Genomic DNA, 25670 nt, shown 5'->3' on the forward strand with positions numbered 1-25670 from the left:
GAGGTGTAATCAAGACCAGGGAGCCTCGGTGTTCATGAGATAAAGAGACAGGAAGAGGTACAGAAAGTGAGGAGGGCTTTTAGAGCATTGTCTACTTTCACTCGTTTTCACTGCTTGTCCTTGAAAAATAACAGGCTGTTGAAGGTCAGATGTCGGGACTCTGGATACAATGTGTGATGTCATCAGGAGGTCACAGGGTGTGTGACGTCACTTCCTTTGTTATTTTGGTGAATCGACATCCATGGTGGCACAACTTTGATAAAAGTGGCTATTTCTCTCTTAATGTGCTTTTCCTACACACAGGACTCAATCCTCTCTTGAGGCTCGGGTGCCTTCGCCTTGACTTACCTTGTCCTGTGTATATCTCGTCCTCAGATCCTGCAGTCATTGCGCCGCAGGACCCGGTGCTCCCGATAGGATCCACCCTAACGGCGACCTGCTCCGTGGGCACAGACCCGAGCCTGAGGGCCGAGGACCTGTTCTGGACTCTGAATGGACGCCGCCTCCCCGCGGAGCACTACGCCGTCCTCAACAGCTCCACCCTTCACGTGACCATCGCCAACTTGAACGGGTCCAAGCAACAGTCCGGCGATAACCTGGTGTGTCACGGCAGAGACGGGCGCATTCTGGCGGGCTCGTGTCTTTATGTTGGATGTATGTCTTTGATTCTTGTGTCTAGAAAAAAGGTGACTTCCCGCCAAAAATTCCCCAGCCTTGAGCAAAGAGAGCGTGCGTGCTGCTTTACCAGGGAATCATTTGGGCGATGAAAAGTTATGTGCTCTGGCAAAAACAGCTTCTCTTTGTAACCCAACCGCCTCAGTCGTAAAAGCAAGAAATAGAAAGGTTATAATAAGTGTTTATTATCTAAAGTCCAGTCCAAAAATCTTGTGTGTTTGTGGGTCAGTTGAGGGACGTTGTGGAACGCTGGAACAAACGGTGAGGTATTAATTGGGGTAAAGGAACAATTTGGAAAGAAGCCCTTCTATAAGAAGTGCCAAAATCAATGTATACACAATATCGAGCTTTTCCAAATCACCATGTCATAAACACATGTAGTGAGCGTGAAAAGCTGGCAGGGCGATCCCGTGGTCTGACTGATCGAAAAAGCTGACGTAATTACTTCAAGGAAACCGCTCTTCTGCCATAAACAGCAGCGACTTTATGGCTGCCAAAGAAAAAAGCTTCAAGTGAAAACTGTTACTGTTTAAGCCCTTTAATGTTACATTGAAAGCATAACGTTTTCAAAGAAATATGTCAAAACTACCTTTTGTTAACCCTGATAAGGGTATTCTTCCACCTTGGCCATTACTTCAATTAGGCAAATGTGCTATTTGATCTACAGGACTAGCCGCATGGAGCGCACAGGGCACGGGCTGCTAAGTTCGAACTTAAAACTTTTATTTTAAACAAAAACTTTCAGACTAAATTCTTTTTAAATGAAACGTTTAAGGCCGTTTGCCCAATACCCGTAAATGCATAGTGGAACACTCTGGGATGAGGAGAGGCCTACTACCTTTAGCAAGGCTACACTCCACAGCACAGTGCAGAATCGCACGACTTTGATTTACAGAACGAACACAATAGATTAGAGCTTTATAGAAATGTACTGGGTCGGGGATGGCTGAAGCGTGAGGGCTGGGGCAGGGGAGTATAAGGGGTGATCATTAGTACAGAGAGAGGGTGCAGGGTTCTGTGTAGGAATATCGACTATAGGAGGGTCATTCTACAATAATATAGTAGCAAAAATGCCTACAAGATGCAGGGCCGGCCTTAGGCATGTGCAAGCTGTGCACTTGCACAGGGCCACCAAACCCCAGGGGCCCCCACACCAATATATATCCTTAATATATTTATCCTCTGAGGATGGATACATATTTTTGTGGCGGCCCCTGGCAGGGATTTGGCGGCCTCCGGCTCAGTTCCACTTCTAAACACCCTGACCCCCCCCCCCCTTTACTGGCCTCCGCGCTCTGCCCCACCCTAACCCCCTCTTCCGGGGCCCCCTACCTACGCTCCCTGCCCAGGGCCCCGTGACCCTAGAGCCGCCCCTGCAAGATGGCCTGCATTAGTCCAGACAGTCCCGATTTTTCAAAGACTGTCTGGAAGTTCTGACACTTATAAAATATAAATACCTCTCCCTGTTTTTTGAGAGGGTCGAATAAGCAATCGCATTTATGACAGTCTGGGAAGGCTCATGTTTATTTATTATCAACAATCAATGCACTTGTTGTTCCATATCACACGAGAATATCGAAAAAGTTTCGGATGACCCTCGTTTTTTCTTTCACTGGGACAGGGTTTGATGTTTATATCTAGACACTCCATGTGTAGCTTTTGAAAAGTTAGAATGGGTGCAACCTCCCAAAGTGGTGCTGACTAGTGTTCAGACAAAAAAATGGTGATGTGTTTAGGAAGTGCCTCATGTAAGCAACAACCCGGGAGCAGTTGGCAGGTACTCACCAATTTGCTCAGTGTTTCATCAGCAGCACTTTCCGAAACTAAAAAGAAAGTGATTTTTGTGGCCCTGCAGAGTCCTGTGCCCCCCCCCCCCCTCCAAGAGGCTTAGGGGGATAGGTGTTTCTACCTTGTCTTTTTTAAAAATGTTTTTTCCTGTGTCTCGGTTCAACCGAGTCACAAGATGACTGCCAATACTCCTTGGTTTGAAGTGTTGGCAGTCAATCAGATCTCAACACAAGATCAAAAGAGGTCATGGAACCACAGCGTCCCTATATATACAACTTGATTTTTTTTCAAATATCTCAGAAAATACTGAACTGATTTACACAATTTAACAAAAAAAGGGCTCTTTCTGGACCAACAGCTACCTTTCTGCCAAATTTGGTGTCATTCCGTCGAGCAGTTTGGGCTGTAGCCGTGTCTAAAGTTTCTTATAGAAATTAACATGGGGAAAATGCGTTTTGCAGTGCCCCCCCCCCTTTTTTCTGCCATTGCTCGACGGATCACCCCAAAATTGTCAACACAGCAGCTGAAGTGAGTGGAAAATTAGTCTGAAAGTTTTATGAGAATCCCCATATACATATATAAAAACATATAGCCCGATATATATATATATAGCATCATTCTAAAAATAAAACATTTATTTAAATACTATCAGCTAGATTAATCGTTGTAAAATCGGCTTGCAAAGGGCCAGATTCTGAGAATCTGGCCCTTTGCAAGCGCAATTTTTGCATTTGGGATTCATCATCCCAAATGCAAAAATCGCAAATTGCAAAATCGCTAAATTGCGAGGAATTGCATTTACGGAATCTCTATTTGAGGTTCCTTAAATGCAAATCATGAACCATTTTTGAATTGCGAAATCGCTATTTTTGGCCGCTATTTACAGCGAAGTCTGAAAACTTTGAAAAAAGCACTTTAGTGCATTTTTCAAAGTTGTATGTTACACACACACATGTCCTTTGGACATGTGTGTGCGCAACATCAGTCTACATTTACATTTCAGGGGTGCTACAGGGTGTCCTTTGGACACCTCTGGCACCCTTGAAATCGCATCCTTATATGCGATTAGCAAATAGCTAATCGCAAATAAGGAATGACTCCCCATTCATTCCTATGGGCCTCGAGGCCCATAGGAATGCATGGGGAGTCATTCCTTATTTGCGATTAGCAATTTGCTAATCGCAAATAAGGAAGCTGTAGAAATCGCAAATAATATTGCGATTTCTACATGAATCCCGTTTTGCGAGTCATTAATAGCGATTCCTTAATAATCGCTATTAAGGACTCGCAAATCGGGACATTGATGAATCTGGCTGTATATATTTAACAACCTTTTTTGAATCTTTTAAGTTAATATAACATTTACTTTTATATTAAAATATAATTTAACACATTTTAATTAATTATACACATAACTTTAAATAGTTATTAATGGATATTAAATTTTTTTTTACTTTTAGTGGAATTAACTTTTTAATTTAATGGTCAGATTTTTTTATTCAATGTAATTTTTACATTCATTAAAAATACATAGAATTCAAATGTAAGTTAATAGTGCTAGCCTGTGGAGTATTCATATGGTAAAGATTAGGTAGGAGTACAAAAGGTTATTTAACAAAAAAAATATTAGTATATTAAATCATCTGCTGTTTTCTTTTTTTCACAAAGTTGAGCGCTGCAACATAACTTGACATTTTTTTTTTTTGTTTATGAGGTTTTATTCAGCATGGCCAAAACAGGGTGGCTGAAAGGTGAGCAAGGCCATTCAGAATTTAAACAGCAGAATACAAGTTAGTGCATTGAGACAATAACACAATACAACAAACAAAGGAAATAAACAAGGGACTATTTAGATGGTATATTGAATAACAGTAAGCTAAACAAGCACATTTTGACATGGTTTAACCCCTTCTGTGCTCATGACGAGCTCAGCTCGTCATGAGGTACAGTGCTCCTGTGCTCATGATGAGCTGAGCTCGTCATGACCACACCCATTAACATTATGGCCCAGCACAGCAGAAGATGATCTCAAGCAGCCAAGGTGTTAAAGTATAATTAACAGTAAACTTTCAGAAATATAAGCATGGTAGGGACTTCATTAACTCATATTACAAATGGAAAACAAATCAAATTGGTCGAAATGGGGTTCAAGGTCAGCACTGGAGATTTTTCTTGGTGTTGGATAGGGCCGGATGTAGAACTGGGAGCAATAAAGTTAAGAGTCAAACAATGTGTGTTAGAAGATGGTTGAAGTCTAGAAGTCCTAGAATTCAGAGTGGGTGAAAGAGGAAAAGAGGCGCAAAGAGGAGGTACATTCATATTGGAAGAATAGGGGTTGAAAATGGGAATAAATAAGATTAAACAAGACTAAGACTGAGGGGCTGTGGTGCTAATTGAAAGAAGTCAAAAGAACAAGAAAATAAATGTTCATTATATATACAAATATACATGCATACGCATTATTAAACTATAGCATCATATTAAAAGCTGATGTTTTTGACTAAGCAACTGAATTCAGAAGAGAACATATGCTTTTAGGAACCGACGAGGAGAATTTAGATGATTTCTGAAAACGTCAGTAGTAACTGCTTGGCACGGGTGGGTAGAAAGTGATTTAAATATGCAAACAGCTCACCCACAGAAGGACTGGGAGAGAATTTTTTGAAGCTAGTGGTAGCTAGGCAAAGGCTGACTTTGCTCCTCAAGTAGAGCCTATTCTACATGGCAGAAGCATCTTCAAGATGTTATGTTATTACTATTTATTATTTGAGAGTTTTATATTGCGATGGCTAGATCAGAGGGTATCAGAGCACTTTAAATGACATGTGACAGAGACCATAGCATTAATACAAGGATTCAAGGTTGACATAGTATGTACAGAAGGATTAAAAACAATGCAAATTTACATATGTATATCAAAAGGTATTAAATAATATGTTATCCATCGGGGACATTAGTAACAGCTTAAACGCTAAATTGGGTCAAATGATCGTACCAAAAGTTACAGTCGGTGTGGCGAGCTCAGGGGGGGGGGTTTGAAGTATTTGTTCAGCAATAGTGATTTGAGGTTCCAATTAAACCCACATCTATAGGATGGGAGTTCCAAATTCATGGCGCATTACTGGAGAAAGAACGCTTCTGGGATGCTTTTTTTCAGCTTAGGAGAGATGAGGGATGAGGAATGAGTTGGAGCTTCTTAGGACCTTATTTCTACCCACTCTCAATAGTTTGCTTTCCAAATACTTAGGGCTTGCCGTATGAAGGGCTTTGTGGGTGATACAAGTTGTCTTGAAGATGCATCTTCCTTCTATGGGGGGGCCTATTGAGACTCTTGAGAGCAGGTGAGATGTGGTCAAATCTGTTGGTACCTGTGAGGACTCTAGCACCTGAATTAAGAGTTGTTCTTAGAGGCGCAAGGTGGCTTTTCGGGGTCCCAGGGATTATGGCGTTGCCGTAGTCAAGTTTCGAGAGGACAAGTGATTGCACTACAGTCTTCAGGTCTTCAGGTGGAATGAAGGGTTTGATTTTCTTGAGATGTTTTAGGGTATAAAGCATTCCTTTAGCTGAATTGTTAATGTGTTCTTTCCTTGACATGTTCACAGAGTTGGAGAGTGTGAGTGAACAGTTAATAGCGTCCATGTTCTCAAAACATTCTTGATTGGCAAAGGCTTGTCATTAGGGGGGGGGAGTTCAGTTTTAGTGTGATTAAGTTTCAGCTGATTGGTGCATAGCCAGGTTTGCATCTTGTTTAGTGTGATATTCAAATGGCAGATGTCATGGTGGGATGATTTTTGTAGTAAAGCTGTGTGTCATCGGCATTAAGGTGATATTTCACACCTACTTGGTGCAGGATTATTGTGAGCGGTTCCATGAAGAGGTTAAGAGACAACTGTTGATTTTAATTTGTTGAGAGCTATATTGTTGATGGGACGTAAACCATCTCAAGACTGTGCAGTTGATACCAGGGCGATTCTTGAGGGTCTCAATTAAAGCTTGGTGGTTAACTGTGTCAAATGCCTCAGATGGATCGAGTGGGATTAATAGGCAAGAATCACCTTCATCTGAAGTTATGAGAGTGTCATCTGATATATTGAACACAGCAGTTTCCACGCAACAGCCTTTCCTGAATCCTGATAGGAAGGTGTTGTGGAGGTTGAATTTCTCGATTTGTTGGCTGAGTTGGATCAAGACTCATTTTCAATCGCTTTTACTAGAAAAAGAAGGTTGGTGACAGGGCTAAACTTGTTGAGGTCTCTAGGATCTGCTCCAAGTTTTATAAGAATGGGTGTGATTTGACCTAGTTGGAGGAAGTCAGGAACACAGCCCCATGAGAGAGAAGCATTGATGATTTTTTGTTTTTTTTCTGTTTTTAAGCGCCGGGACACTCTTGAGTAGCTGTGCACTCTAGAAATCCATTTTAACATAACATAACACTTTGGTTAAGAAAGGAGAGATAATGTGGGTCAATCTATGAAACATTTATAAAGTGCAGGAAATCACCAGCAAGGGTCTCGAGACGCTGTACATGTAGGGTGCTGCTCTATGGTTTGCTCATTCAAACATCCAGGTCTAAGTTAAGGTTCTGAACAAGGAAAGAGGGGAGGAGATCAGTAGTATGGGACGTGGGTTTCGAGTTTGAAATTATCTTGTGGACTTCTTCCTCTGTCAACGGTTTGAACTCCAACCACTGTTTCGTTGGGCGAAGCAGCTTCTTGAATCTGATTATTTGTGGGTTCCTCGGGTCTGAGGTAGAACCTGGAGAGGACGTCACCATGGAGATGGGTACGTCGTCAGAGCAGGAGAGCTGAGGTGTCTGACTTGTGATGTAGATAAGAGATTGTTACATTTTCATTATTTTCTCAGAAAAGAAGCATTTATTAGTGGCTATTATTTCCTGATGGGAAGTGAGGGCAGTTTGTTGTTTACCTATGTTATAGAGATCCCTCGGTTTATTCTTCACCCGGTCAAGTTGAATGCAAAAGAAATCAGCCTTTTCTCTAAAGATGTGTTTCTTGTGGGAGAGGCGTTCAGACCTGAGGAGAGCAAGGTGTGTTGGTGTAGGGTTCCTTCGCAATAATCCTGCAGTCAGTCTTAGTTGTCTCCTCTTTGTGTTTAGCTGTAGATTGAACCAGGATATAGACTGGGTCTTTCTGAATCTCTTAAGAGCCACTCATTCAAGCAAGTCTGTCATCATTGAGTTATATTGATCAGTGACGTTATCTACAGTGTGTAGATGAGGACGCGAATGAAGGTGGGGGTTGATCTTGGTTTCCAGAGTGGATAGGGGAATTTCTTGGGTGTTCCTTGTCCAGTGTGTGCGTTTAATGGATGTAGCATGATAGGATCTGGGGTTAGCCTTTAGGCAAATTGTATGAGATGGTGATCCAACTAGTTGATAAGTGTGATGGATTGAAGAGAGACAAGTTAACTTCTGGCAATTATTGAATCTCGTGTAGCGCTTCTGTTGTGGGTCTGTTCCTAGCAGATTTGTTTAATTCATTGATTTCAGTAAGTTTATTAAGTTACAGACCATGGTGTCATCTCTGTCATCCCAGTGAATATTAAAGTTTCCTAAAACATGCCATTAGTGTCAGTTAGAGACACCCATGTTATCAGTTCACATAGGTCTTCAATGTAGACTGAGCAATCACCAGGGGGTGGTAGATGGTATGAAGTTATGTCATGTGTATTTGTAAAGCTCCTTATGGCCTGTGAGGATATCCTGGCAGTGTATCTGTTTTTAAGTGAGCATCTTTTAACTAACACAGTCAACTTCAGGTTTGTTCCCAATACATATTTATGAATATGGTATAGGATGGCCGAACACATCTTTATGAATTTGACCAAAAATGCTTAAATTATGTATTTATAAAATGTCATTGGTACTTTCTTTTTTACCAATCTTGCTGTGTTTTGAATTTCTTTTCTCTTTATTTAGTACCTCCAGAAAAACCTGTGAACATAAGCTGTTGGTCCAAAAACATGAAAGACTTGACCTGTAAGTGGACCCCGGGCAGTGGCGGAGAAGCATACCTGCACACCAACTACACCTTGAAATATAAACTGAGGTACAGTAGAGGCAGGAGGAACAAGATGTCCTTCAACAATAAGCTCTTGTTTGTTACAGTTTAACTAGGACTGCAAACAATAAGAAAATTTAAAAAGTGAATAGGAAATTTCGTTCAAGTCTGCGTGACATTGGAGCTACAGTGTCATGTCAAAGCGTTAGTCATTTAAGAAAATATGTGGGAAAAATTAGTTCTTTCCTTTAAGATCAGGGGACACATACATCTTGCCTTCTCATATGGCTCAGGATCTGAATGTTTTAACCCAAACCACAATGATTGAAACTGAAATCTTATCTCCTATTAAGGAAAGGGGGGCATTCCAGTAGAAAACAGAACACTGAAATATTACTATCTGCAGTTTACATGTGAAGGAATTTGTAAACATTTAATGCATGTAATGCTTACACAATCCCTACCTTTATGTAAGCAACTCAGACTGAAAATAAGGCAGTGATTAGATTATCCTATTCATGAACTGGAGATGTGGTGGTTCATATGATCAGTAGTTTTGAAAATAAAATTCCCAAAGTCTAAGATTTTGGAGATGGTTAATGTAAGGGTGGGTGTAGTTTTCATTACACCTGCCTAGTTGAGCACATTGGGCAAATATACGATGCAAGTCAATGGGGAACTACGCTCATTGTGAATCGCTGGTTCACCCGGACTACACAACAGAATAAAGTTGAATACAATGGAGGCTGTATAAGCTATTGAACTTATAGTTACACGGCTTTCCTTATACAAAGATTTGACGCAAACTAAGACCATTACCAGAAAGCATCGGTCTGCTGGATAGCAGTCAAGGACACTTTTGGCACGCAGTGATTTAATGAGATTAAAATAAAATGGTGTGCCAGTGGCACTGAGACATCAGGTCTTCCTTTTGAGTGGATAATCTCAATCAAGAACATGTTTTTGATGGTATTTGAACTGTTCTCACTGCTAACCGCTGTCTGTCATAATTGTTAAGGGCAGGTCTAACATGACTGTGCCCCAGCCAAACCCTACCAGCTCGAACAAGGTATTTGTTGGAGAATGTAATGACAGGTCAGCCAGCCCCTGTTCCTTGATGTGTCTTTGTCATACATATATAGTGTGCTTCCAGGATCACATGTAAGTTGACCACAAACTGACTATCTGTTGGACTTAGGAGGAAAGAAGAGAGGTGTATTTCTGTTATTTTCCTGTTACAATGTAGAGATCTCGAGCTCAGTAAAAGATGCGTCTAAAGCAGAACCACCACAAAGATGCAGGTCTTCACGATGCAGTGAAATATAAAGTTGTAAGCCCACATATTGCAAGTTTGATGATCCACTGGAGGCATTGTGGTTATCTGTACTTGCAACAGCCACAGCCAAATAGTTCACTAAGCAACCACTCAAGTGTGGTAAGATACACCTGACGCCCCTTCAGGATTACAATTATTACACATGGAAAACAAACGGTTTGTATTTGAAATGGGAAGTGGAGGGTCAGAAGTAAGGAAGAAAGTGAGAATTGCATGCATGGCGTCTGCAGTGACATTTGCAGTCGCAACCCAAAGTAAGAATATACACACTTTTCAGCAGAGCTGATGTACCTTGATTGATTGAAGGGATAGTACCAGCATGTCAGTACTACATCCCTACCACATGCGCACACCCCGCCCCGGGGATATCATGGAGAATACAAACACACATGCACATAATATTCTCTTATCACCTAGTGGATGCTAGGATACACATGTGCACCCACAAACCCATGAACACCATGGAGAAACCATGGAGAACCAAATTCACACACACACACACCCCGGGACATCATGGAGTATACAACACACACATGCACACGTCATTATCTTACCAACCTAGAGGATACCAGGACATACACATGCACCCACAAAGTCACCATGGAGAACCAAACTCACAAATGCGAGCACACAAACACACCACTCCCATTCCCCTCTCTCCCAGCGAACACCAGGGTGTGCTACTACACACAAACACACCTCCACAATTCCTCCAGACCTCCAACTCAATGGACACCATGAAGCAGATGGCACATGGCATGTAAAATCAAGTGTGATCAAGCAGTAGGATTGTTAGGGTACTATTTTTTGATGTTGTCCATTACCAATCTAGATATGGAACTCTTTGAGGTATTTCATTATAAAATCATTACAGACCTACAAAACTGAATAGAAGTATATTGAACTTGTAACGCACACTCGATTCTGATCAATAAATAGAGAGATGCATTTAAGGAATTGGTATTTGTATGAAGATTGCACTCTGTTTCTATAAAATAATGGATGCCTTTGGATTTATACATGTGCCCAACCTTTATTATACGTCTTGATTCCCAGGTGGTATGGACGGGATAACACCTGCCTAGAATATCACACCATGGGACCATACTCCTGCCACATTCCCAAAGACCTGGCTCTTTTCACCCCGTACGAGATCTGGGTGGAGGCCTCCAACCGGCTGGGATCTGCCAGCTCTGATGTTATCACGTTAGACATCCTTGATGTGGGTAAGAATTGGACGTTTGCTCTCTAGCCATTTTCCAGCACTGTCAATCTAATGTGCCAGTGATCAACACTTTTGTTTTTATTTAAAACTTTTAAGTGTGCATTATGAAACAATGATTAATTTAAATTCAAACCGTTTTACAAGGGATCATGCACATTGGCCTAAAGGAGAATCAATTTGAATTTCAAAGACAACTCTCCTAGAAAGCTTTGATGTCATGTTCGGAAAGGTAGATTGTAAGGATCAGCGGATGTTGTAGATATGCGTACAAAGAACAAGCCTAGAATACCTTTTGAAAAAGCAAACCTGATCTTGGGACACCAAACATTTTTTGAAGACCAGAGTGTGTTAAATGACTTCTTCGAGTTCAGGGGCTTTGATATTCTTCCAGTCAACTTCAAAGAAACCTGAAAAGAGACAGCATGAAAATTATGCTTTATCGTGGGGCCTTGATTGGAATGGTGGGTAGACTTGTACAATATTATGTAACTGAGTACAAAGAGCAGACAATTATCCACATCCACTAACACTTAAGTCTTGTATGTCTAAAAAATGATGGACAAGTTATCTACCTATGGTCCCGCCTTATATAGTAGGGATATGATCAAGCCACAGATTCCTTACCTTTGAATTTCCAAGGCGTCAGGCTGGATCCGGAAGACTTTTCCTCAAGCAGTACCCTTGTGCACAGGTAGGTGACGTCGGTCAGCTCTGCTACCATCCAGTCTCTGGGGTCTAGGGCAGACAAGACCTGAGCCAGAGTGAGCATCCTGAACTTTTCTTTTTTGAGGAAGTAGTTGAGGGTTTGCAAATCTAGGATAGGCTGAAGACCCATGTCCTTTTTCGGGCCCAGAAAGTAGCGGATCTAACAGCCACAGCCTACTTCCTGCGCCGAAACCCTCTATATGGCCCAGAGAGACATGACTTTCTCAAGAAGCAAAGTCAGGTGATCCTCCGAAAGTCGGATGAAAGTTGGAGCCATGGAGGGAGGGGTAATAGGGAGGGAGTAGCCCCTTCGTACTATCTGGAGAACCCCCCTATCTGAAGTGATGTTCTGCCAGCGGTGGGGTGTCGGCCGATACCAACTATCTGCCAATGATCTTGAAGGGTCGGACTAGGAAGGTTTGAAGGCCGCAGGGGGAGGAGTAGACAGACCTGACCTCTGTCCACCTGACCCATGGGGTCGAAAGGAGGCGCACCCACGGCTACGCAGAGGTTTTTGAACTTGTGCCTGGGATACTGCTGGCGTGGCTGGGGCGAAAGGGAGATGAGGTAAAGGTGACCAAGGACTTAGCCATAGCCCGTGAGTTCTTAAAGGGCACCAGGGCATGTCTGCCTTGCCTCTGAAGAGACGGGTGCCATTGAAGGGCATGGCCATAAGAAAAGCCTGGACATTCCCAGAAAAGTCAGAAGTTCTCAGCCAGGAGTGGTGTTAAACAGCCACCGTCGATGATATCGCTCTGCCCAGTCAGTGATGTCCATCTCACAATGAATGTTGAACTTTTCTGCATCTCTCCTGTCTGATACTGGCTGGGAGAGAATGACCAGGGCTCCTCCCAAACCTGTGGCAGCACTTGAGCTACAGTTCCCACAAGGAGAGGGAGTAAAGGCCCAATAGGCATAGGTGACCACAATGCAAGGCTGGGAGAAGAAAACAATTCTTGCCCCAACCATCCAGCCTCTTGGATTCCCTGTCTGGGAGTGCGGTAGGGAATGCACCTTGTGAGGTAGAGACTTGGACCACCAAGCTCTCTGGGGTAGGGTGGTGGAAGAGGAATTTTGGGACACCCAGTGCGGGACGATGGCGGTGAGCAATTGGCCTATTCACAGGAGCCCTTTTGCTGTCCTTTGATCAGGTTCACAGAAGGACATCAGTCAAGGCCTTGTTGAGTTGCAGGAGGAGTTTCAAGGAGGAGACACCAGGCTGTAGGACCTCTGTCAAGATGTTTGTCTTGACTTCCACCAAAGGGAGCTGAAGGTCCAGGACTTCAGCTGTCCTTCTCACCACCATAGAATATAAAGATCCCTCCTCCGAAGCCACAGTAGGGGCAGAAAGCAGGCCAGAATCTGAAGAAGTATCCAGTCCACTGGCCTCACCAAATTCCTCATACAAGTCCATTTCTTGCTCAGGCTGTTCTTGTAAAGGGTCCAGCGACTCGTCCCAATCATCTTCCATTCCTTACCCTTCAAAATAAGGCTGAGGAGCTGACCTAGGACCCAATGATGCCGTCAGTGCCGTAATCTGCATCAGTAGGCACTGACCCGGCTCTGGGTCGTCAGGGATAAGAACAGGGCTGGTGCCGGCCACAGTGGCACAACTGGTGCCGGTCCGTCCAAACACAGGATCCATTGGGAAGCATTGATGCAGGGTCCAGAGCCATTGGCGTGGAACCTGATGGAACCTTCCCCCGCCCTCAGAGCCTCTGGGGCCCAGAGAAGTGCAGGGAGGGTGAGGTTGCCCAAATATGAGGCACAGGGCATCATAAAATTCTTGTAGCTTGGGGGGTTCGCCCCACAAAGGCAATGAAGCACAGAGCCGACCTTGGCGCAGGTTCTGCAGAAAGAGGACTAGAGCATCAAGACTCCTCCTTCACCTCGTCTGACGGATGGGGAGAAGTTGGAGCACGCTTCGGCTTCTTGTCTTTCTCATGCCTCTACCTGACTGACGACTTTGAGTGGGAAGACGAGGACTTAGGACTGCAGGAGCAGTGCCCGGACCTTCCTCTCAACCAGGACCAAGAACAAGACCTCCAGGGCCAACAGCATGGTGCTGGGTGCCCGGCCGCAAGCAGCTTTAGGTAACGCTCCCTCAAACCTTTCGGAGCCATGGCATGGCAGTCGGAGCATGACTTGGAGTCGTGGAAGAGCTCCAGTACCAGAGACAAATTAAATATAGACCCGTCACTGAGATGGCAGGCGCAGCACAGTTCGAATCCAGAAGTATTCTTCAACATGTTTGGAAAAACCTGCACACCAAAAATCGTTGACAAAACCTTGAAAAAAGCCTGTCAGAAGAACGGACATCAGCGCGCTGAGGTGGGGCCTAAATAGGTAACGCGGACATCCTTTCCAGCGCGATGAGGCAGACAACCTCACGTGGAGCTGACCGACGCCACCTACTGGCGCGCAAGGATATTATTGCTTGAGGAAAAGTCTTCCGGAGACAGCCGGACGCCTGGGAAATTCAAAGGTAAGGAATTTGTGGCTAGATGTCTCTATTAGATAAGCAATTCAGTTTAAGTAAGAATGGCGATCGGTGGAATGCGTTGATTAATCTCAACTAGTAATAATGACTGTGCCCCATTATAGTCCATCCTTTGCTGATCATTGCAGTAACCCAGACTGAGACCAACCAAATGCAAATTAGATATGGTCCTGATCGTATAAGAATAGTTAAGCATCAACTGCCAGGATAGGTAATCTTTCGGAAGTCAACCCATTTGACACAAGATACAGTAAATGCACACAAAGGGACAATACTGTAACATTATTTATATCTCTGGCACTCAATAAATTAGTGGTAACAAAATATCTTATTTAACAGGTAATCAAGTTACTAATCTCACGAAGGAATGGTTAACTGCAACCTACAGAAGAATCGTAGAGTCATTGTTTGATGAAGTGGGAGATTAGGGCCTGCACTTTACAAAAGTCCTTCATTTGGCATCTTTGTAGCCCTTCTGAATCACAAAGTGAAATTTAAAATTGATGTGCTGTTGCGGGAAAGTCTATGTAATTCCAAGGGTAGCTTCATTTCTAAATCATTTGGGGGCAACAGAAAGAGCTGGTATTATTCATGATTTTAAAGGAAATAATTAACTATGACATCTGATCCTTACTTTTTTGCACTTTGTTTCACCTTATAAATATGTAAAACTATTTGTATTAGAAAGTTTCCTAAATTCATTAATTCTAAGACATGTTAAATCATAACAATATAATCTGAATGATAACTTTCTTTATAACATAATAGAAGTGAAGCTCTCTTGGTTAACTCAACCTGCTCTCTCTTGGCACAGTGACCACCGACCCACCCAAGGATGTTCATGTCAACCGGGTGGGAGATTTGGAGGATCAGCTAAGTGTGCGCTGGAGCTCACCGCCAGCACTAAAGGATTTCCTGTTTCAGGCAAAATATCAAATCCGGTACAGAGTGGAAGACAGTTCGGAGTGGAAGGTGAGGATCGTGAGGCTGGATACTAAGCGTGAAGTGCCCACTCTGACTCTTTTTAGTCCTTCACCCCTTTCCTTCATGCCTGTACAATGCAATCTTACTCCTTCAGCATGGGATAGCAACGGGGAGATGGTCCAAGGCAAAATAGAATTAAGACTCCATGTCATCAGTATACCGTGAATCCAGGGGTTGCTTAATATTTCAAACCAAAGAATCTGGCACATTTATTCAACCGATATTGGGAGAACTGAAGTGAAACCAAAGTTAATTCCCAGAATCCACTGTTTTGCTGAATGAAGGTAAAGAACTGAAAATGTGGCTTCTTGTGACATTGAGTCATCAGATAATAGTTGGAAAAGGACTGTTTGATATTCCTACTATATCTCATGCTCTTCATATGGAAATGGAACTAAGCCGAACCTCTACAAGACTTACTATTATTGCACACACAAATTCTTGACTTTCAAGTAGCTACTACAGGTCTGTTTTTGACTGCACCGTGCACCTTAATTACACCTTCATTTTCCTCTTTCCTTAAGATATTTTTCAATTGATTTCAAATGTTTTGACAAGCGTATGTAAAAGAATTAGTCTTATCCCTTCCCCATCCAAAGAAAATATACTCAAGGATTTATTTATCCTTTTGACAACATACATTAAATCCGCCAACCTGGAACAGATGCCATTTTTTGCCACACTGGCAACAGAAGTCCACCGACTAACTATGAAGCTGGGTATCAGGGTTGTAAGGTGTTTCTCCTGGAGTGTACGAGAGGCATAATCGGGCATCTATGGAGACAAACTCCATGAGTTACATTCCGGCATATAAGTAGTGTGATGGTGTTTCTGTCGACACATATAGTTACTGGAAAGGTAGCCCTAAAGTGGGGGGGGGGCGGGATTTAAAATGTTAGTAACAAAATTTCAAGGGCACCGCACGTTCTCTTCGATCCTTAGTACATATGAATTTCCATGATGTGGTGCCACCTCAAGGAGTGGTAGCAGTTAGAGAACTAAATTGGATAGCTTGTTTATCATCATTCTCGCAACACCTATTGTATCTGATGATGGGTGGTATGTTAGAACTTTAGAAAGCGTCACCTACAGGACGCCCCTTGGCGTAACCTAATACTGTTGAAGTGGACTTCCGATATAGCTCTGTCTCTGCCAGAAGTCCTGTTTGTTATCTAGGGTCTGCACATTGTGTCCTTTGTCTTTTATTGATAGAAAGTTAAGCCAAGTCGTGTTAGGTCTTGTGAGTGAGGAATATGGATAAAAGTATGGCAAAAGGTCATTCATGTTATTTGCAGCACCATTTTATAAAGTATTTTTTTAGGATTTTCTGAATCGAGCCTATCCTAACACAAATCAATTTGTATCCAAAATAAATTGACTCACGGGTAAACAAAATCGGTTAAAGAGTTATCACATGCCTTCACAGTTCAGGGAATAGCTAAATGAGTACATTTTCAGGGTACGATTATTTGCATATGGTTATAGATGCACAAGTTACTTACCTTCTGTAACGATATATCTGTAAGAAACAGTAGTTAGTATTAGTTTCCTTACCTTAGAATATCTCCAGGCGTCAGACTGGATCCAGAAAATTTTGCGTAGCTTTACCCCTGCGCGTCGGTAGGCGTCGTCTGCGGCTCCGCGCCCGTCGTCGGCGCCAGAATGACGTTGTCGGAATACTTAGACGCCGCCCTCGCGCGCTGACGTCAGTTCTTATACATAGCTTTTCCGTGCCAGAAACGCAGAGCCATGATAAAAACCAAAACTGGTGCCATGAAACTAGGGCCCTGAAAGGGGATGACCTTAACCCTAGATATCTGTTCGCAGAAAGGGGAGGATGGGTGTGGCGGTAAGGAATTTAATACTAACTACTGTTTCTTACAGATATATGTTACCGAAGGTAAGTAACTTGTGCATCTGAAAGAAACAGGTTAGTATTAGATTCCTTACCTTACAATAGATACCTCAGCAATACCAACCCCGGTGGTGGGTCTGCGAATACGATGATCACACCAGAAAGCTCCTGGAGAATGGAACTGACAAAGAAGCCATCTCTATGAACAGTAGTGTCTTGCGAACGTGTGCAGTGAGGCCCACGTAGCTGCCTGACTGATGTCCTGCAAGGGGACTCCCCGACCCAGGGCAGTAGTAGCCGCTGTGGCCCGAGTGGAATGGGCCCTCAGCCCAACAGGAGGCTCCTTTTTAGCCAAAGAATAGCATACCTTGATGCACAACACGACCCACCGAGAGATGGTCCGCTTGTGCACCGCCTGACCTTTCTTAGCGCCCACGTAACCAACAAAGAGTTGGTCATCCACCCGGAACTGGCGTGTGCGATCCAGATAGAATGAGAGCGCACGTTTTGGGTCCAGACGGTGGAGCCTCTCTTCCTCTTTCGAGGGATGCGGAGGCGGAAAGAAGGTGGGCAAGGTGACGGACTGCCCGATGTGGAAGGAAAGAGGGCAGGAAAGAGGGTCGCGCCCGCAACACAACTTTGTCCGGATGCACAGAAAGGAAATGAGGTTTAGACAAAAGAGCCTTGAGCTCAATCACCCTCTTGGTAGAGGTGATGGCAACCAGGAATGCAGTCTTGAGAGTAAGGAGACGAAGAGGACAGTTATGAAGTGGCTCGAAAGGAGCGCACATCAGAAAAGTCAGAACAAGGTTCAAGTTCCACTGAGGGATCACGAAAGGAACAGGAGGAAACATGAGTGATGCCCTTCAAAAACAAACCTCTTAACAAATGGGGACTTGAACAAATAGGGCTGATCAGGGAGCCTTAAGAAGGCGGAAATAGCAGAGAGGTAGCCCTTGATAGTGCCCAGAGCAGAGCCCTGCTGAGCAAGAGAAATAAGAAAGAGGAGAACCTCTAAAAGAGGGGCAGAAAGGGGATCCACAGCCTTTGCTGTGCACCATGCCACAAATTTGTTCCACCTGCAGGCGTATACCTATTTTGTGGAGGGACGCCTGGCTGCCAGAATCCCATTAGAGACTTCAGGAGGCAAGTCAAATGGCATCAACTGCCGCCGCTCAAACTCCACGCATGTAAGTGGAGACTGGACAGGTTCGGGGGGAGGACCGTCCCCTGCTGCTGCGACAGAAGGTCCTCCTGAAGAGGCAGACGAATCAGGGGATCGACAGACATGCTGAGTAGCTCGGGATACCAGTATTTTCGTGCCCAGTCCAGAGCCACAAGGATAACTTGGGCCCGGTCACGCCTGATCTTCTTCAGCACTCTGGGCAGAAGTGGTATAGGCGGAAAGGCGTACAACAGACTGCAGCTCCACTCGCGACAAAAAGCGTCTCCGAGCGAGTGCCGCCTTGGAAATTCCAACGCACAGAACTGATGACATTGCGCGTTCTCTTCTGTGCGAATAGATCTAACCAAGGTTCTCCCCACTGCTGAAAGAGGCCTTGCGCCACGTCCGAGTTCAGACACCATTCGTGATCCATCATGCACCGACGGCTGAGTTCGTCCGCCCTGGCGTTCAGGGAACCTGCCAGGTGTTGAACCACCAGGGTCATGCCCTGATGTTCCAGCCACTGCCCGAGGCACAGAGCCTCCTGGCATTGGGTCCACAACCCCACCCCCTCTGTTTGTTGCAGTACCACATGGCGGTGGTGTTGTCCTTGAACACCTGCCCTACACTCCCCTGGACAGAGATTAGGAATGCCTTCAGTGCAAGCCGGATCGCCCGCAGCTCCAGAAGGTTGATGTGGAGCTGGGACTCCGCCGGAGACCAGAGGCCTCTGATCTCCGCCTCTCCCATGTGGTCCCCCCAGCCCTGGAGGGACGCGTCCGTCACAACTACGTGCTCCGGTTGGGGTAGGGAGAGGGATCTGCCGCTGACCCAATCGCGGTCCGTGAGCCACCACTGCAACTGTTTCGCAGTGCCCTCCGAGATCAAGACATGGTCGGACAAGTTGCCCTGATGCTGGGCCCACTGAAACTTCAGGTCCCACTGCAGAGCCCGCATCCGCCACCTGGCGTGATGCACCAGAAGGATGCAGGAGGCCATCAGCCCCAGAAGCCGCAGAATCAACCTGACCGAGACACGGAATAACGACTGAAAGATCGGAATCAGAGCCTGAATATCCCGAACCCGCTGTTCGGGAGGATAAACCCGAAACTGCGCCAAGTCTAGAACCGCTCCGATGAAGAGGAGCTTCTGAGAGGGACACAGGTGTGACTTCGGCACATTGATGGAGAAACCCACCAGGTGCAGGAGGTCGGCCGTAGTCTGGAGGTGGCTTACGACTATCTGGGGCGAGCCCGCCTTCAATAACCAGTCGTCGAGGTAGGGGAAGACTGAAACCCCTAACCTGCGCAGATGAGCTGCGACCACCGCAATCACTTTCGTGAACACCCGTGGGGCGCTGGTAAGGCCGAAGGGGAGCACGGTAAACTGAAAGTCCTCGTGGCCTACTGTGAACCGCAGGTAACGCCGGTGGGCCGGCAGGACGGGGATGTGAAAATAAGCGTCCTGCAAGTCCAACGCTACCATCCAGTCTCCCGGGTCCAGGGCAGCTAGGACCTGAGCCAAAGTCAGCATCTTGAACTTCTCCTTCCGGAGGAAGCTGTTGACGTTCCGCAGGTCCAAGATAGGGCGTAGGCCCCCTTTGCCCTTCTTGGGAACCAGAAAGTAGTGGGAGTAACAACCACACCCTACTTCTGGACCAGGAACGCGCTCGATGGCCCCCTTGGCCAAGAGGGCCGTAACTTCCTCTCGCAGAAGATTCAAGTGATCCCCCAACACGCGATGGTACCGCTGTGGCATGGCTGGAGGGGTCGCCTCAAAGGGGAGGGAATAGCCTCTTCGGACGATTTGTAGCACCCAACTTTCCGAAGTGATGTTGCACCAGTGAAGGAGGTGATGGCGAACCCTGCCCCCCACTGGCGTCATGTGGTCCTGAAAGCTCGGACTAGGAAGGCTTTGAGGTGGATGCTGCGTGGGTGGATGTGGACTCACCTCGCCGTTGACCCAGGGCACCCCCACGGCGGTTACCATGTCCGCCACTGCGCTGGATGTTAGTCTGCGGCCTGTAGCTGGCAGGACGTGTGGGGGCGCCCCTTCCTTGGCCACGAAAGGAGCGAAAGGCAGCAGGTTGGTGGCATGGGCTGACAGGCCCAAGGACTTAGCCGTAGCCCTGGAGTCCTTAAAGCGCTCAAGCGCACTGTCTGCCTGTCGCCAAAGAGGCGACGGCCATCAAACGGCATGTCCATAAGGGTGTTTTGGACATCAGCCAAAAAGTTGGCGGACCTCAGCCAGGCGTGGCAACGAATCGCCACCGTCGTTGCCATCGCTCTACCTATCGAGTACGTTGTATCCAGTCCACACCGGATGGAACACCATGCCGCATCTCGACCCTCCGCAAGGGCTTGGGCGAGTTTAGTCCGGGCCTCCTCCGGACATTTTGGCAGCACGGCCGCGACCGTGTCCCACAGAGAGTGGGTATAACGGCCCAAGAGGCACGCGGTGTTAACGGACCACAACCTCAAACTCAGTGAGGAGAACATCTTCTTGCCATACTGTTTGTACCTCTTGGATTCCCGATTGGGGGGAGCCGTCGGGAATGCGGTCTGGGAGTTAGAGGCCTGTATGACCAGGCTCTCGGGGTGGGGTGGGTGGACAGGAACCAAGGGTCGCCCAGAGCTGGGCGGTGGCATCTGGCCACGTTCCTATCTACAGGGGGACCTGTAGCAGGCCTGGACCAGGTGCCCAGAAGAACGTCAGATAAGGCCTCATTAAACGGCAGCAGAGGCTCCGAGGAGCTTGCCTGCGGTTTAAGGACCTCAGTGAGAAGGTTAGTCCTCACGGCCACGACGGGGAGTTCAAGGGATAAGGCCTTGGCCGCCCGCGTCAACATCACACTATAGGCAGCCCCCTCCTCCGTAGCCACGGTAGGAGGGGAGACAAAACCAGTGTCTGGCGAAGTGTCCAAACCACTGGCATCCCCTAGCTCACCTGCCCAGTCCTGATAAGGCTGGCACTCACGTGCCAGAGGATCCTCAGACCCCTCCCAATCCTCCTCGCCACCCATCTCCTGATATTCAGGGTCAAAGGATGGGGCGGCTCATAGAAGTAAAAATCTCCCATAGGCGTCGAAAGCGGTGTCGACCCGAATCGAGGGTAGGACCAGGGACAACGTCGCCCTGGGACAGCGTCCGGGGCGACACCCTGGGGGCCGGCGCCGGCGAGGTTGTAAGGTCGACCGGCGACGACCCGCATTCCGAACCGGATCCAGCGGGACCCTGCGGCGTCAGAACCGAAGTTGCCGACGGCGCCGGGGCCGTAGCACCCGGCCCGCTTGGGGACCCAGTCGGGGCCGCTTGGCCCGAAGGCGCCGCAGAAACAGACGGAGGAGTGAGCGGCCTCATGGCCATGAGGAAGGCCTCGATCTCCTCTGGCGTCGCGTTCTGCCCAGGGACCGGCGGGTATGGAGCAGGCCGCGACGCCTGCAGCTCCGGCGGAGCCGCGTCGGTGGTGTCACCCGAACCCCCGGCCGCGTCGTGCGAGCGTCGGGGGGAGTCAGAAGAGCAATGGCGCTTCTTCGACTTCTTGTGCCTCTTACCTGAGGACTTGGAGCTCGAGGAGTGGTGTCGACTCCCAGAGCTACGATGACTCCGGCCCCGCGACCGGTCCCTCGACCGGCGCGGGCCGACTGCCGGAGCTCGAGGCGCTTGCGGGACCACTCCCTCCTAGCCTTCGACGTCAAGGCCCGGCAGTCGGGGCACGACTTGTCATCGTGGTCGGGCCCCAGGCAATGCAGACACCGGAGATGGGGGTTCGACTCGAAAAACAGATCAAAAAGATCCAAAAAGTTTAGACAAAAATTGACTAAAGGGTACCACTTTCTCCGGACCTGCACTTGCTGGCGCGGAAAAAAGAACTGACGTCAGCTCATGAGGGCGGTGTCTAAGTACTCCAACAACATCATTCCGGCGCCAACGATGGACGCGGAGCCGCAGACGATGCCTACGGACGCGCAGGGGTACTGCTACGCAAAATTTTCCGATCGAGACTGACGCCTGGGGATATTCTAAGGTAAGGAATCTAATACTAACCGGTTTCTTTCAGATTTGAAAATCAAGTGGTCCAGCAGTCAATGTGTGCATCAGCAAGACAGATGAGTGTGAATGAGAGAAAATGCCTCATGATAATGAACACCCAGACTCTTAGTGATACATAGGTGGCGTCCAGCAGGAAGGAATAAGCAAACCTGGAAAAAAATGACCTATGAGCTTCTTACTCTATCAGGTGGACTACTGTCTCATTACTTGAAACTCTGGGGTAACAATAGGCAGTGCAGACCAACATTTAAATTCAACATTGACTGATGAGCAGCAATTGGGCAACTCCGAACAAACATGCAGCAGAATACATTTTAAACAAATTCCTAGTTACTGAATGTATATTGTTTCTGTATTGAGGGCTGAGGTAATACATATACAAATCTTCCCCCACACCGCCCACACTGTGCTGGTTGGCTAGTAAATGTCAATCCTTAAACTGCATGTTTAAGATATTTGTTTATGGACCAACCCATTATCGATTCCTGCTGTGGTGAAGGACATTTTTTGACAGACTGAAAAACTACTGAATGCATTTTTATTCATGATCTGCGAGGCATGCAACTGTAAAGTTTTGGTTATTTCATATTTAACTCAAAATGGGGCTTTTTTCTGCATGAAGGTTGTCGATGATGTTGGGAATCAGACATCCTGCCGCCTCGCTGGTCTGAAGCCTGGAACTGTGTACTTTGTTCAAGTGCGATGTAATCCGTTTGGCATTTATGGATCAAAGAAAGCTGGGATATGGAGTGACTGGAGTAACCCCACAGCCGCGTCCACCCCGCGAAGTGGTAAGTGACTCATTTATTTCCTCAAGGTCTAAATACTTGTTTTGTTTGAAAGTGCCTACAAATGTAACTGACTGCCGCGAAGTGGTAAGTGACTCATTTATTTCCTCAAGGTCTAAATACTTGTTTTGTTTGAAAGTGCTTACAAATGTAACTGGCTGTTGCTACAAACACAACAGATTAACTAATGAAACACAATTATAGCAATTTCGCTCCTTTGGCTTCAATTCTCCTGTATGAGTTATCACTCTATTGCCTGCAACTGGACCGTTTGGTACTGATATCATTTATTGAAATGGATCTTTTCTGGCACCTTCTCTGTTGGTCATAATGAATCTTCTGGGCCAACACTTGGCGACAATGGATCTTCTCTGGCCCTAACTCGGTTGATGGGAATGGATCTTCTTTGGCCCTTACTCTAATGGTGGCAATTAATCTTCTCTTGTCCAGACTTTGGTGGCAGCAATGGATCTTCGACGATCTATAGGTGGCATCTCATCTTCTCTTATTGTATGTTAGTTGCCAGCAATGGATCTTCGACGATCTGTAGGTGGCATCTCATCTTCTCTTATTCTATGTTAGTTGCCAGCAATGGATCTTTGACGATCTAAAGGTGGCATCTCATCTTCTCTTATTCTATGTTAGTTGCCAGCAATGGATCTTCGACGATCTCTAGGTGGCATCTCATCTTCTCTTATTCTATGTTATTTGCCAGCAATGGATCTTCAACGATCTATAGGTGACATCTCATCTTCTCTTATTCTATGTTAGTTGCCAGCAATGGATCTTCGACGATCTATAGGTGGCATCTCATCTTCTCCTATTCTATGTTAGTTGCCAGCAATGGATCTTCTCTGGCCCGAACTGTGTTGGTGGCAGTGGGTCTTCGGTTGGCTCTTGCTCTATTTGTGGCAATGGACTGTGTCTGGCTCTTATTCGGTAGGTGGCAAAGGATCCTCTGTGGCTCTGATTCTGTTGGTACCAATAGTGTCTCTTGGAGCTGCAAATGGCCTCTTTTGACTCGGATTACTGATTACAGGGAGCGTCTGGGAGATCTAATGTCATTGACTACAAATGAGCATTATGGGGATATAAATCCATTGGCAACAATGTGGCCCTTCAGGTTTCCTATAGCAATATCTGGACAGGTTTGGCTCTACCTTCTGGTCACACACCAATGGCTACAATAAGGCCTCTCTGGCTTAGACTATTGACAACAATGGGGGATCTCTGGTTGGAACTATGTTGATAACAATAGGGCATCTATCCTTTAACTCCATAATGCAAAGAGGGCTCTAATATCACAGCTGCACATAAGCCTCTATGGATACAACACCATTGGCAGTGCAAGGTGCCTCTACCTACCTATGACCAGCAACTGAGTGGCAGTACACCAGGCAAATCATTAATCCTGTTCCATTCTGTCAAGGTCCGCTTCCTGTCTTGATAAAGACCCGCAGCGACCACCAACTGGGGCGCACCATGGTCGAAACGTCGACACTCAATTAGGTCCAGAACACTCCATGATCCCTCTACAATACACTAGGATTCCTTGGAGATCAATTAATTGCTGGCCTATTAATTACTTGTGTATATATTTGTATCTATTCCTTTTCAGTGTACATATATTTCAGCACTTTAGCACTTTTGTGCTCTCTCCAAAGCAAAGAAGGGCGAAAGCCCAGCTGTCGCCACCTCTTTTCTCAGCCATCGTTCAAGGAAGTCCAGAATATGCCCCCTTCCACACGTTCAGGTAGGCCAATCATCCTAATATTGTTCTGGCAAAACCTGTTCTCTGTGTCCTCTGCCCTAATCTCTAAGGTTTTTACCCTGGTCCCCATGGACTTAGGTGCTCCCTCAGCATCATTATCTCCGGGGAGGGGAGGGGGGGTTGGAGGGGGGACTTCAGCTATTGCTTTTTCAGTGTTTGTGACACGTTCTGCTAGGCGCCTGTAGTCATTTTTCAGTATCCCTATATCAACCACTAATGCCTCTATTTTTGATTCCAGCACCTCCTTAGAGGCAGTTATGGCCTGCAGAATATCATTCAGGGTGGTATCTTTAGAGGATCCTGGCTGCGAAGCAGACTTCCCTTCTTCATTCAGAGCATCAGATGTTTCCCCGGAGACCAGTCCTTCAGCATCCATCTTTTTTTTCCTGGAAGGCTTCCCCATGATTCCGGGCGACCAGTTATAGTTTGCATACCTATACTGTTACACCCATCTGCAAGGGGCCGAAGGGCGGGGGATAATGGCAAGAAGGCAAAGCCCCCCCCTCTAGGTCTCAGTGGTTGGCAGTCTGTACCTCCTGAAGAGCTGCTGCAGTGTCGCACCTTTAACACACCACACCTTGACCGGTATCGCCAGCCAATGTTCCATACCAGTAAAGTGTACTCGATCCAACCTCAGTTAGTCTCAGAACCCTACAGAGTGGGCCCCAGTGAATCCCAATGCAACCTCCACCATTTGATGCCGCAACAGTATCCCTGGACCACTTCCCTGGGTGGATTGCCATGCCCCTCAAGGGCCTTACAAACTTTTGGGGCACCTTAGCATAGTCTCCAGCCAGGAGGGCCCC

At 46.3% G+C, this 25670-nt stretch overlaps 1 protein-coding gene across 4 annotated transcripts in view; it reads left to right on the forward strand.

Annotated features, from left to right (window-relative positions):
* The window catches only part of CRLF1 (cytokine receptor like factor 1), a 144659-nt gene that overhangs the window by 63551 nt on the left and 55438 nt on the right, over positions 1 to 25670 (forward strand). For 2 of the 4 annotated variants that reach the window (XM_086947022.1, XM_086947023.1), the window contains 5 exons: positions 376 to 654; positions 8402 to 8531; positions 10876 to 11045; positions 15064 to 15221; positions 22928 to 23096. In XM_086947022.1, coding sequence (XP_086803148.1) covers positions 376 to 654; positions 8402 to 8531; positions 10876 to 11045; positions 15064 to 15221; positions 22928 to 23096 — 906 coding nt within the window. Of the gene's footprint in view, positions 1 to 375; positions 655 to 8401; positions 8532 to 10875; positions 11046 to 15063; positions 15222 to 22927; positions 23097 to 25670 lie in introns of those variants that run through there. The other 2 variants (XM_086947025.1, XM_086947024.1) reach the window with 2 other exon arrangements.

The sequence above is a fragment of the Lissotriton vulgaris genome, chromosome 12 (genome assembly GCF_964263255.1).
Source record: "Lissotriton vulgaris chromosome 12, aLisVul1.2, whole genome shotgun sequence".
NCBI classification, from domain to species: Eukaryota; Metazoa; Chordata; class Amphibia; order Caudata; family Salamandridae; genus Lissotriton; species Lissotriton vulgaris.